We start from the raw sequence: 10,481 nt of genomic DNA on the forward strand, positions 1-10,481 counted from the left end.
AAAGACAAACAGAAAAAAATCCAAAAACAAAACAAAAAGGTCACAGATGAAACTAAACTGATTTAGTTTTGCAGAAAAGCTAAACTGAACTGTTTTCCCTTTGATATATTTTTGCCTCAACCAGGTCCCTGAAACAGAAACAATATGCAGATATTACTGAGCATGTAGAACAGTGTGTGAAACTTTCATGTGGATCACAAATGCAGGCACCACCAAGTTTGGTGCAAACTGCAGATACTTTTGCAGATTCCTCCCAGGTCTGATATAATCCTGCCAGTACACAAGTACAGTTGGTTTATTAACTGCGTCAAAACCCTGAACATCTGTTGTGGCCCAAACATTTCCAAACAGAGACAATGTTGTTCAAAAAGGTAGAATTTTAATCAGTAAGGAAATTTCTCAACACACTTTAAAGACTTTGTAAATTTCTGTAAATTAAATGACTTAAGAAAAAAAAATATAGAAAATAAAAAAGATTTTAAAAAAACTTGAGCGACTTAATGAGTCAGAATGTGTATTAAGGAAAACAGCTTCACTTAATTAGAAACATATGTACAAAATCAAATCCAGAAATAAAAAATGTGAAATCCTGCGAGTCAAAAGCAAAGACCTGATCTCCAGGTTTGCCTCCTTCAGCAGATCAGAGACTGTGAATTTAAAAAAGGCAATTAGTTCTTCCAACATCCAAATCACTGCTCTTCATTTTTGGTCTGCAAAACATTTTCTTGACCTTTTGTTCTTTATGTTAAATCATAAATAATCTTAAACAGCATTTCACCTGTTAAATAAGCTTTTCAGGTTACAGAAAACATGAAAATGGGTGTGAAGTTAGAAGTCAAAGCAAATCAACTCAGATGGATTAGTGAGTAAAAGGCAACACACTTCACACTGAAAGAACTACATGTTAGTTTGAGCCTTCCATAAATCCCATCAAACATAATCTAAAAATAAAAGTGATGCTGTCTACTTGTTTGAAATTTTTTTTTTAAAACCACTTCTTTGCTTCGAACTTTTTTTTAAAAAGTTGACGAACACTGTTGAGTTAATCCGAAAACCTATACACAAACAACACATTAATAAAAAACATGTACAAAAGTGTTTTTTTATGAAAACAAATAATGACATGAAAGCGCTGAGAAAAAAAAAAAAAACTTTTCAGTCATTTCTGAAGAAGATTTTCCCTTGTGATGTTTTGCAGGGTCAAACAATTCTTCAGATCTTCATGTGATGAGCTGCAAAGAAACATTTAAAGAAGTATAAAACAATAATAAAGGAGGATAAGCTAATAATCATTGTATGGAGTATATACTAAAATCTAAATCCACGTGTTCAAGTTTTTATACTTTCATAATTTTATTTATTTTTTTACAGCTTGGTCAGATGGGCAGGTCATCAGAAATGTCAACAGACAAAGATCCAAAACATACATTTACATAATAGGAACTAAAATCAGCTGAGTGTAGCATGAGACCATGATTCAGGTGATGACTGGTATTTGCCAAACATAGGGTTTGGAGATCAGCCAAAGAGTAGAATTTAGGGTGAACAGACAACAGAAACCTCATCCTCATTTAACTGCAGTTTGTCTACCTTAGATGAGACGGCCTGACTTCATGGCTTTTTGTTTTTGTCCTAAAATGGAGTCGGAACCTATGGGACCTGTGTCAATGCTGGAATGTAATAGCAAAAGGCCTAAATCTTGTTTTCACATTGTCACGATGGGTAACTTGTGGCATCTAGTGGTCTAGTTGCAGACTTACTTCTGATGATGGAAGATCGTTGTAATTTTGCATCCCCTTATAATGAAACAGCACATAAGGCTGTAGGGGTCTCCCTGCATCAGTGAGTGTACAACAGGTGCTTTAGGAAATAAAAAAAAGACAGACAGACTCCCAAACACTGTCTCGCTTTAGGCAGTTCTGTAAAACTTACTTGGTTGTTAAAGTTAGTCTCTGCAGATTTGTACTAACCTTTCATCACCATTAAACTTGTAATAAGCTGTTGCAGCAGTCAATGGTTTAAAAAGTATAATAACATTTTATGTGTTTCTAATCTTAAAATTTTAAGACCTTCCCTGATTAAAAATAAGACGACTTTTAATGGCCCTAAATTCTGAAAAACAAATTTAAAACTTTAAGGACCCGTGGTTTCCCTGAACCATAAGTATGAGCTACTAAAGCTTCAAGTGTGTGTGTCCTGATACTCACAGATTTGACTGTCTGTTTGATGTAGTCCTTCTTACTGGTCAAGTCATGGTCTGGGAAGGTGTCATACACCTGAACCAACAAAAAAGGGTAATTTTCATGGGAACACAGACATTATAATTAAATATAAAACATATATTTTTACATATCTAAAAATAGCAAAACTATACATTCCAATTAAATACAAACAAACACTTTATAATAAATGCTATATAGAAGTCAGTGCAGGCTTAGAGGATAAGACTGAAGAGCAGGAACAAACGATATACATGACAGACGGGAAAAAAAAAAAAAAAAAAAAAAAAAAATCCTCCTAGTGACTCCACAAAGCTGCACTGAAAGATAGTAGGCACCAACCCTGGCAGGGACAGGCTCCAAGTACAATGGGATACACCTCTGAATGTGGTTGAGAATGACCGAGCTAAGATCCAGAACTGGTAAAAACTGGTAATGGCCAACCAACCAGACATAGTAGTGGTGGACAAACAGAAGGAGGCCGTAGTGATAGACATAGTGATGTCTGCGGCCCCAAACTGAGAGAACTGCTCCACCAGGTACAACATCTAAGATCTCTGTTCAGAAGAACAGCCAAGATCCACAGGACCCTCTCAAGCTCCCATGTCCATGGTAGAGGACACAGGCTTGAGAAAAAAAAGAATGCCCATAGTGAGAGCTTTAGTTTTTGTATATTAATGGTGTTAACTTCTACAATGTACTATTTAATATACACGTCAGCGTGAGCATCTCCTGTCATTAGCAGTAGGAAGCTTCTCACTCTCTGGCAGATCTGTTTCATGGTCATCTCCTCCAGGTTCGCCTCCTTCAGCAGACTTTGCACAGTCTCCTTCAGCTGCTCGTCGGTCGGCGCTTTCTTTATCATCTTTATGAGCGGCTCGTCGTCATCAGAACTGTCCTCTGTAGCAGGAACAAAAATAAGATGATGCTATGGTGAATGTACCCGAAGTACTAACTTCTACCCTTTTTTGGGGGGGGGGGGATTTTGTCACATGAAGGTTCAACACTATAAGAGTTAGAACACGGAAAATTGAGGTGATTCTAATTAGCAGTGCAGTACCTCACCTTTGTTTGTGTTGTTCTTGCTGTTGCTGCTGCTGTCAGCTTTCTTCGTTTTGGCGGCCGGCTTGGCGGGAGCTGATTTCTTTTTTTTAGGCTGTAAAAATAGATAAACATTAAATCCAACACTACATTTGAGATCCCTCTTGATATTCAAACACAAAATTAAACTCTAGGTTCTACATGTGGGAATACATTCAGCGGAAACAATCTCCTTTGAGAAATCGATATCAGGACTTAAAAGGAAAACTAGTTGTGTTTTTAAGCCCTTTTCTGTGTCATTACATAATATTTTAAGCAGTTTCTTCCAGGTTTCTCCTGCTTCCAGATTTTTATCCAGGCTGCACTGCTGAACGTACATGAGATCCAATCAAACATGCTGCAAAGCAAAAACGCATTACACCTGAGTTTTACCTTCTCATCAGCTTCACTGTTGGCGTCAGATCCCGATTCATCAGAAACCTCTTTCTTCGCTCTCTTTTTAGGAGGACCCGTCTTCTTCGCTGGTGTTCTCTGTCTTTTTGCTGGTGCTGATTTGCTGGACGCCGATTTCCCTTTGCCCGATTTTGATTTGGGAGACTGAAAAATGAAGGCAAAGAATTTGCCCTTTTAAAGAAACACGACTAAAATTTACAAAGAACATGTGGATAATTTTATTTTATTAGGAAATCACTTTTTTGTAAAAAAAAAAAAAAAATACACATTGGAGATGCAATTAACTTATCGATTCTCGTGATTACTTTCTCGAGTCATCATTTAGTGTAGAAAATGTCAGAAAATTGGTAAAATCTAATGAGCAATCTGATATTGCTTGAATAGGAATAGCGTAAATAAAAGTTGCTGATCGTCCGCCTAATTTATCTACTTAGTGTTTCATCTCCAGTTGCTTTATTTACTCATTCGTCACAGCCTCACCTCATCATCTTCATCCTCATCTTCTTCCTCTCCTTCTGCCTCGGCAGACTGCTCTGACTCGTCAGATTGCCCCTCCTCTTTCTCAGATTGTTTCTCTTCTCCATCTGATCCCTCAGCCTCAGCTGAAGCCGTGGCCTTCTCATCTTCCTCATCGTCATCATCATCGCTACTGGAGTCCATAACGATGGCTTTGGACTTGCTTCCCGTTTTGGACTTTTTGGGACTTGAGGAAGAGCTCTTCAGTTTGGATTTGCTGTTCTTCTTGGTCTTTGCCCCCGAGTTGTCACCTGAGAGTTTCTTCTTTGATTTCCTCTTTTTCTTTACAGGAACACGCTGCAGAAGGACAAACACAAGCTGAAACTGATGAGAATCTTTAGGCTGAAAATTGTTTTGGTTGTTATCAAGACCTTTAAATAATATACTCTACTTCTCAGACATTTACCTTAGAAATTACTCTGTACTAAAAATTCAGTAAAAAGATTCAGTGACAATCAAAAGGTTACTAGTTATTCACGCATCTTACAACTCACCTTTCCGCTGTTTTTTGGTGCAATGAGGAAATTCATGATCCTTTCTACTAGATCTGTGTGAGTTCCCTTCTTCTCCAAATCCAAAACACCACAGACAACTTTCAATTTAGAGTTTGTAAAATGTGAATTCCTGCAACCAAAAGTTAAACAAACAGAAAAGAAAAAACTTAAGTTGTTTGTAAAAGTGTACAGCTTCATCATTTTAGTTTAGTAACTATACACAAAAGAAGACCCAGCACTATTTTCTAATCCAGTATGGGGAAATACAAACACAAATCAAACAAGTGAGGACGGGCTTTAGCACACAACTCAATTGCCCACTGTTCAAGTTAAAGAAATTCATGCAAAGATTACGTGGAGCATGTTCAGCCCAAAATATCTTTTACATTTTTCTCTAAAAGTAGCTTAATCTTAGCAATTAAAAATAAATAAAATTTAAAAAAGGAAAAATTGTTTAAACCTTCATGAATGACATTTGACAGCTCTGTACTTACGTTACAAATGTCAACTAATTTCACTAATAAAAAGGACACATTCACATGTTTTCGAATAAGGACATGAGGGCCCAAATCTGACATAACGCATTTTAACAATCTGGCAGCATTTTTGCAAGAGTTTTCAAAAAGAATGAAAGGGGGCCTGACACCAAGCAAACATCACCCAGGCAAATCTCCTGGACGAGGTGGCCCAGTCTTCATAAGCTCTCCTATTTCTATCTCGTGCCCAAACTGATCTCCAATTCTGAGTCGTTTCATGCTACAAAGACATTCACTTTTAAAGATACCCATTAAATAATTAACTACTCTGCTGAAGCCTCATGTTAGCTTTAGAAACACATTTGAATACATTTTTGCCCAGATCAAGGATTGTGGCTTTTTGATCACTTCAACTGAAAGGGCTTTAATCTTTTGATAGCCAGCATGAACATAAGAATAGTCAAAGTAAACCTGTACGTTAACAATATCAAACTGCTGTCAGTTTCCTGTAAGCATGAGTTGAAGAAGCAAAACTACTTTTTAAGCAGACTCCCATCTCCACACAGAAACTTACTTGAGAAGCTTCTCTCGTTTTTTCGTGTACTGCTCACTGTTTGCATCAAAAGAAAAGCCATTAAACAGCCGCAAGTTCTTCTTTATTGTGGCCATCTGTTTAAATGAGAAAATGCAGTTTACATTAAATTCAAATTTCATGTCATTTCAGTTTACAGTTGAGGAAATCTAACAATTCTGTCATATTTTAGGATCTAAAATCAGTACGAAGACGTGTAAATGTAAATAAAAACAGAATGCAATGATTTGCAAATTTCATACACCCATATGCCATTCACAATAGATCATAAACAACATAGATGTTGAAACAGAGGTTTTTGCATTTCATGATACATATTACCTCATTTTGAATTTGATGGGAGCAACACATCTCAAAAAAGTTAGAGCAGGGCCAAAAACAAAACGGAGGAGCATTAGACAACTAATTAGGTTAATTGGCAACAGGTCAGGAAAATGACTGGGTATAAAAGGAGCATTTCAGAGCCTCTCGAATGTAAAGATGGGAAGAGGTTCACCAATCTGTCACAAACTGCGTCTAAACATTGGGGATCAACTTCAGAATAATGGTTCTCAATGTAAAATTGCAGGCTTTGCAGATCCCCCTCATCTACAGAGTATAATATCAAAAGATTCAGAGAATCAGGAGGAATCTCTGTGCGCAAGTGACAAGACTAAAGGTTAAAATTGGATGCGTGTAATCTCAGGCAGCCCTCAGGCAGCACTACATTAAAAACATATGATTTCTCAATTGGACATCACTGCATGGGCTCAGGAACACTTCCAGAAATCAGTCTGTGAACACAGCTCACTGTTCAAGCCACAAATGCAAGTTAAAGCTGTACCATGCAAAGAAGAAGCCAGATGTGACCATGATCCAGAAACACTGCAGTTGTGTTCTCTGGGCCAAAGCTCATTTAAAATGGTCTGAGGCAAAATGGAAAACTGTTCTAAGGTCAGATGTATCAACATTTGAAATTCTTTTTGGAAACCATGGACGTTGTGCCTAAACCAGACTAAAGAGAGGGATCATCCAGCTTGTTATCAGACAGTTTAAAAGCCTGCCTCTGTGATGGTGTGGGGGAGCATTAGTGCCTATAATGTGGGCAGATCACACATCTGGAAAGTTATGGACAATCAAACACTTGCAGATTATCCAAAATGCAGCAGCACACTTCATTTTTAATCAGCCAGAAAGGATGTCGCACCACTCTTCAGATCTCCTCACTGGCTTCCTGCAGCTGCTAGCATCCAGTCCGCTGCGGTCTGCCAACGAACGATGTCTGGTGGTCCCAGCACCACACAGAAGACACAGGTAAAACTCCTCAGCGCAATGATCCCACGATGGTGCAAGGGGCTACCAAACTCTGCAAGCTCAGTAAACTCACCCCCAATATTCAAAAAACTGCTGAAAACAGAACTCTACCGCACCTTCCTATGCACTTAAATCTTTGCTTTGACGTTTTCTCCTTGACTTAGATTTTTGCTGCCTTGTACCTCACTTGTAAGTCGCTTTTTGGATAAAAGCATCTGCTAAATGACTAAATAGAAAGACACCATCAATGCTGAAAAGTACATAGGAGGTTTTAAAGCAACATATGCTGAACTAGCCTGCCTGCAGTCTAGACCTTTCAACAACAGAAAAAACTTGGCACATCATAAAACAAGACATCTGGACACAAAGTCCGAGGAGTGTTGAGCAGCTAGAATCCTGCTTCAGACAAGAATGGGACAACATTCCTCTCCTGAAACTCCAGTAACTGGTCTCCTCACTTCCCAGACATTTACAGACAGTTGTTAAAAGAAGAGGGGATGTTACACGATGGTAAACGTCACCCTGTTCCAACTTTTGAGATGTGTTGCTGCCATCAAATTCCAAATGAGCTCCTATGTCTCAGTTTCGACATCTGATGTGTTGTTTATGCTTTATTGTGAATAAAATATGGGTTGATTTGCAAATCATTGAAATCTGTTTTAATTTACATTTTACACACCTTCCCAACTTTTTTGGAATTGGGGTTGTACATGAGTCAAGAAACATCCAGACATTTAAACGGCAAGTTATTTTGTACTGCTTCTATCTAACAACCTCAATACACTGCTTGATTTATGAATAAACCTAAGTACCAAGTGCTCCAAAGTAAAGGAGCTCAACACATGTCTACCTTTCCTGGTCTGTCGAAAAGGATGGCGTGCAAAGGTTTCAGATCAGCTGGCTTCATCTTGGTTATCTGGAAGTTTGTGCGTGGAATGTCTCCTAACCTATCTCCACTACCTGTAAAAAAATAAATTAATTACAAAAAAAAGTAATTGTCAAGCCAACAGATTTTACAGACTTAATCAGATTGTCAAACGTAATTACTAATTAAAGTCATGCAGGTTATAGTTAAATATTTACCATCTCCAAACTTGAGCTTCTCCTTTTGCTTGGGCACCTGGAAATCCAGCCTCTCAACTGTTTTCTTTGCTCGCTTGCCCTCAAGGATTTCACCAACAGCTGCAAAGACAGGGAGAAGGTAAATTAAAGATTTATTTCCATGAACTACAGCCAGCTACTCGGAAACAGCAAATCACAATGACCCACACTCAACATCGTTTTTCTCTTTACCAGATATTTTGTTGCGGCTCTTGTTTGGACTAGACTGATCGTCCTGGGATGTCTCCTGTTGGTCTTCCACTTCTTCCTCCGACACGGCAGAACTGTCCATTGCTTCCTCCGCCACGTCACTCATATCTGTGCTGCCTCAGTCCTGATAGATGAAATTACGACCATCCGCTTCCAGTGTTGGTCTGGTGATAATAGTGTTTAACTTACATACACAATCTCAACTCAAACCTTTCAGTGCAAGTGTCACAGACTCTAGAGGTAATGAATGCATCTGAAGATTGATGATCGAATAGTCTTTTGGAAACATTTCTCTATTTTCCTCATTAGGATTAATGTCCTAACCTCTTTGAAAACAGTTAACATTAATTTAACAAAAATAAATTTAATTAAAAAAAACAAACACCTGCCACAGGTACATCACAGTGTATTTCACACAGATGTAGCAAACCAAGGGTCACAGAAACTGGATGCAGGAGCACTGTTCTGGTTTGCTCGTGGGATTTTAGGTAATACATTAGATTACCTGATAACCTACTAGTTACACTACCACAATGCTTGAAAGTAACATTATGCTGTGAAAACAAGAAACGAACATTACATGTCTCTTTAATAACTTGACCTTAGTTCGAATAATTGTAGTGGCTTCCAATTATTTCTTGAATCTTAAAAATGGGGTGATGCTTAAGATTGTTTTATTTTTTTTGGTCTTTTTCTGTATTCAATGGTGTCTGACAACAGAAGCAATAACTAAGAAACTTATGTAAGAGCATAGAACACGAGTCGCTAAAGCCCTGTCCGTCACTCGGGAAACGTTCTGCATCCCGTTTTTTTTGTGTGTTTCACTTGTCACTTGTCCGATTGTTCGGGCGGATGCTGGTTTGGGTGTTTGTGTCTTTACAATAAACGTCTATGTGGATTGGCGCGCTGCAACTTTACGTTACGCATGTTAAAGACGTTAGCTAACGTTACTGTGCTCAAGTTAGCCCGAGAGATTCGAGGGTACAAAACACAAGTTTCGCATTCACGTCTGCGCCACCCGGCGTTTGTCCGTTTGCGGGCCGTTTTGAATCCGTTTGTTAGAAAGTTTAAAAAGGCAAACTCAGCGTTTAATGATTGAACGCCTCTCCACGCAGCTAGCCGCCGCTTGCTAACACTGACGTTAGCTACAACGTTAGTGACGCTCACTCACAGCTGTGCAGTAATTAGACAGCAACAGTGACATAGATCATTTCTAACCTGATTAGGAGAAGCAGCGAACTCCGAGAAAATGTCGCCAAATATCCAGGACCTCGCTGCCCGACGTTGGCTAACACAGTAACTAACGAACACCTTGTTATGGACCCGAAAACTGCGTCTCACCTGCCAGCTTCTTGTTTTTAATTTCATGATGGCGGTTTCTCTGAGGGGCGGGGATTCGTGCGGCGGGGACTGAGGTGATTGGGCAAAGGGCTCGTGACGGATTTGTTCGTCTTGTTGATGGTGAATCGAACCCCGTTAACATTTTACTACCGCCCCCTATTGTTACTACTGTTAGTTTGGCGGGCTGGTGAGAATGGATTTGAACAAATTAGCAATAATAATAATAATAATAATAATAATAATAATAATAATAATAATAATAATAATAATAATAATAATAATGTAACCTGCTTAACAACTCTCAGAAACTGATTTGTTGCTAGACTTTGTATGATGCTGCCCATTGTTGTGTCTTTTTTGATTCATTATATGTATTGATTCATTTCCTTATCTTATTGTCCTTTTTTGTACTGTACTCTATATCTACAATATGTATTAATTCCTGACACATTCTTATTGGTGTAATTGACTTTTCACACAGTATGAAAGACTGAGAGACAAACCAGTCCAATCGAAAATGTTGTATATGCAAACATACTTGATTCTGTCACCAGGACCAAGTGTCTTTATTTGATATTAATTCCTAACACCCTTCATTTAGTAGTATCGAAACACATATGTTATTACTACACGAACATACAATATTAAAGGTATGTCCAGAAGCAATGCATGCTGTTTCATAAGCATTTGTTTCATAAGCACAACCTTAATTTGCCAAAGTTCAGTGCATTGTGAGTCCACATCA

The 10,481-nt window shown here is 38.3% G+C and overlaps 1 protein-coding gene across 2 annotated transcripts; it reads right to left on the minus strand.

Moving 5' to 3' along the window:
• Positions 1-359: 359 nt before the first annotated feature.
• dek (DEK proto-oncogene) lies at positions 360-9,810 on the minus strand. 2 transcript variants are annotated; one of them, XM_067509582.1, is made up of 12 exons: positions 9,737-9,810; positions 8,378-8,559; positions 8,168-8,266; positions 7,935-8,044; positions 5,774-5,868; positions 4,724-4,853; positions 4,194-4,526; positions 3,693-3,857; positions 3,285-3,375; positions 2,980-3,119; positions 2,208-2,276; positions 360-1,232 (listed from the first exon to the last, which is right to left on the minus strand). In XM_067509582.1, the coding sequence occupies exons 2-12, from the start codon at positions 8,499-8,501 to the stop codon at positions 1,221-1,223; spliced, it is 1,368 nt and encodes a 455-aa protein (XP_067365683.1). In that variant the 5' UTR covers positions 8,502-8,559; positions 9,737-9,810; the 3' UTR covers positions 360-1,220. The 2 variants fall into 2 exon arrangements, with proteins under 2 accessions (XP_067365683.1, XP_067365682.1); XM_067509581.1 differs by having other exon boundaries at positions 9,614-9,772.
• Positions 9,811-10,481: the final 671 nt, after the last annotated feature.

This window comes from Channa argus, chromosome 7, assembly GCF_033026475.1.
Source record: "Channa argus isolate prfri chromosome 7, Channa argus male v1.0, whole genome shotgun sequence".
Lineage (NCBI taxonomy): Eukaryota > Metazoa > Chordata > Actinopteri > Anabantiformes > Channidae > Channa > Channa argus.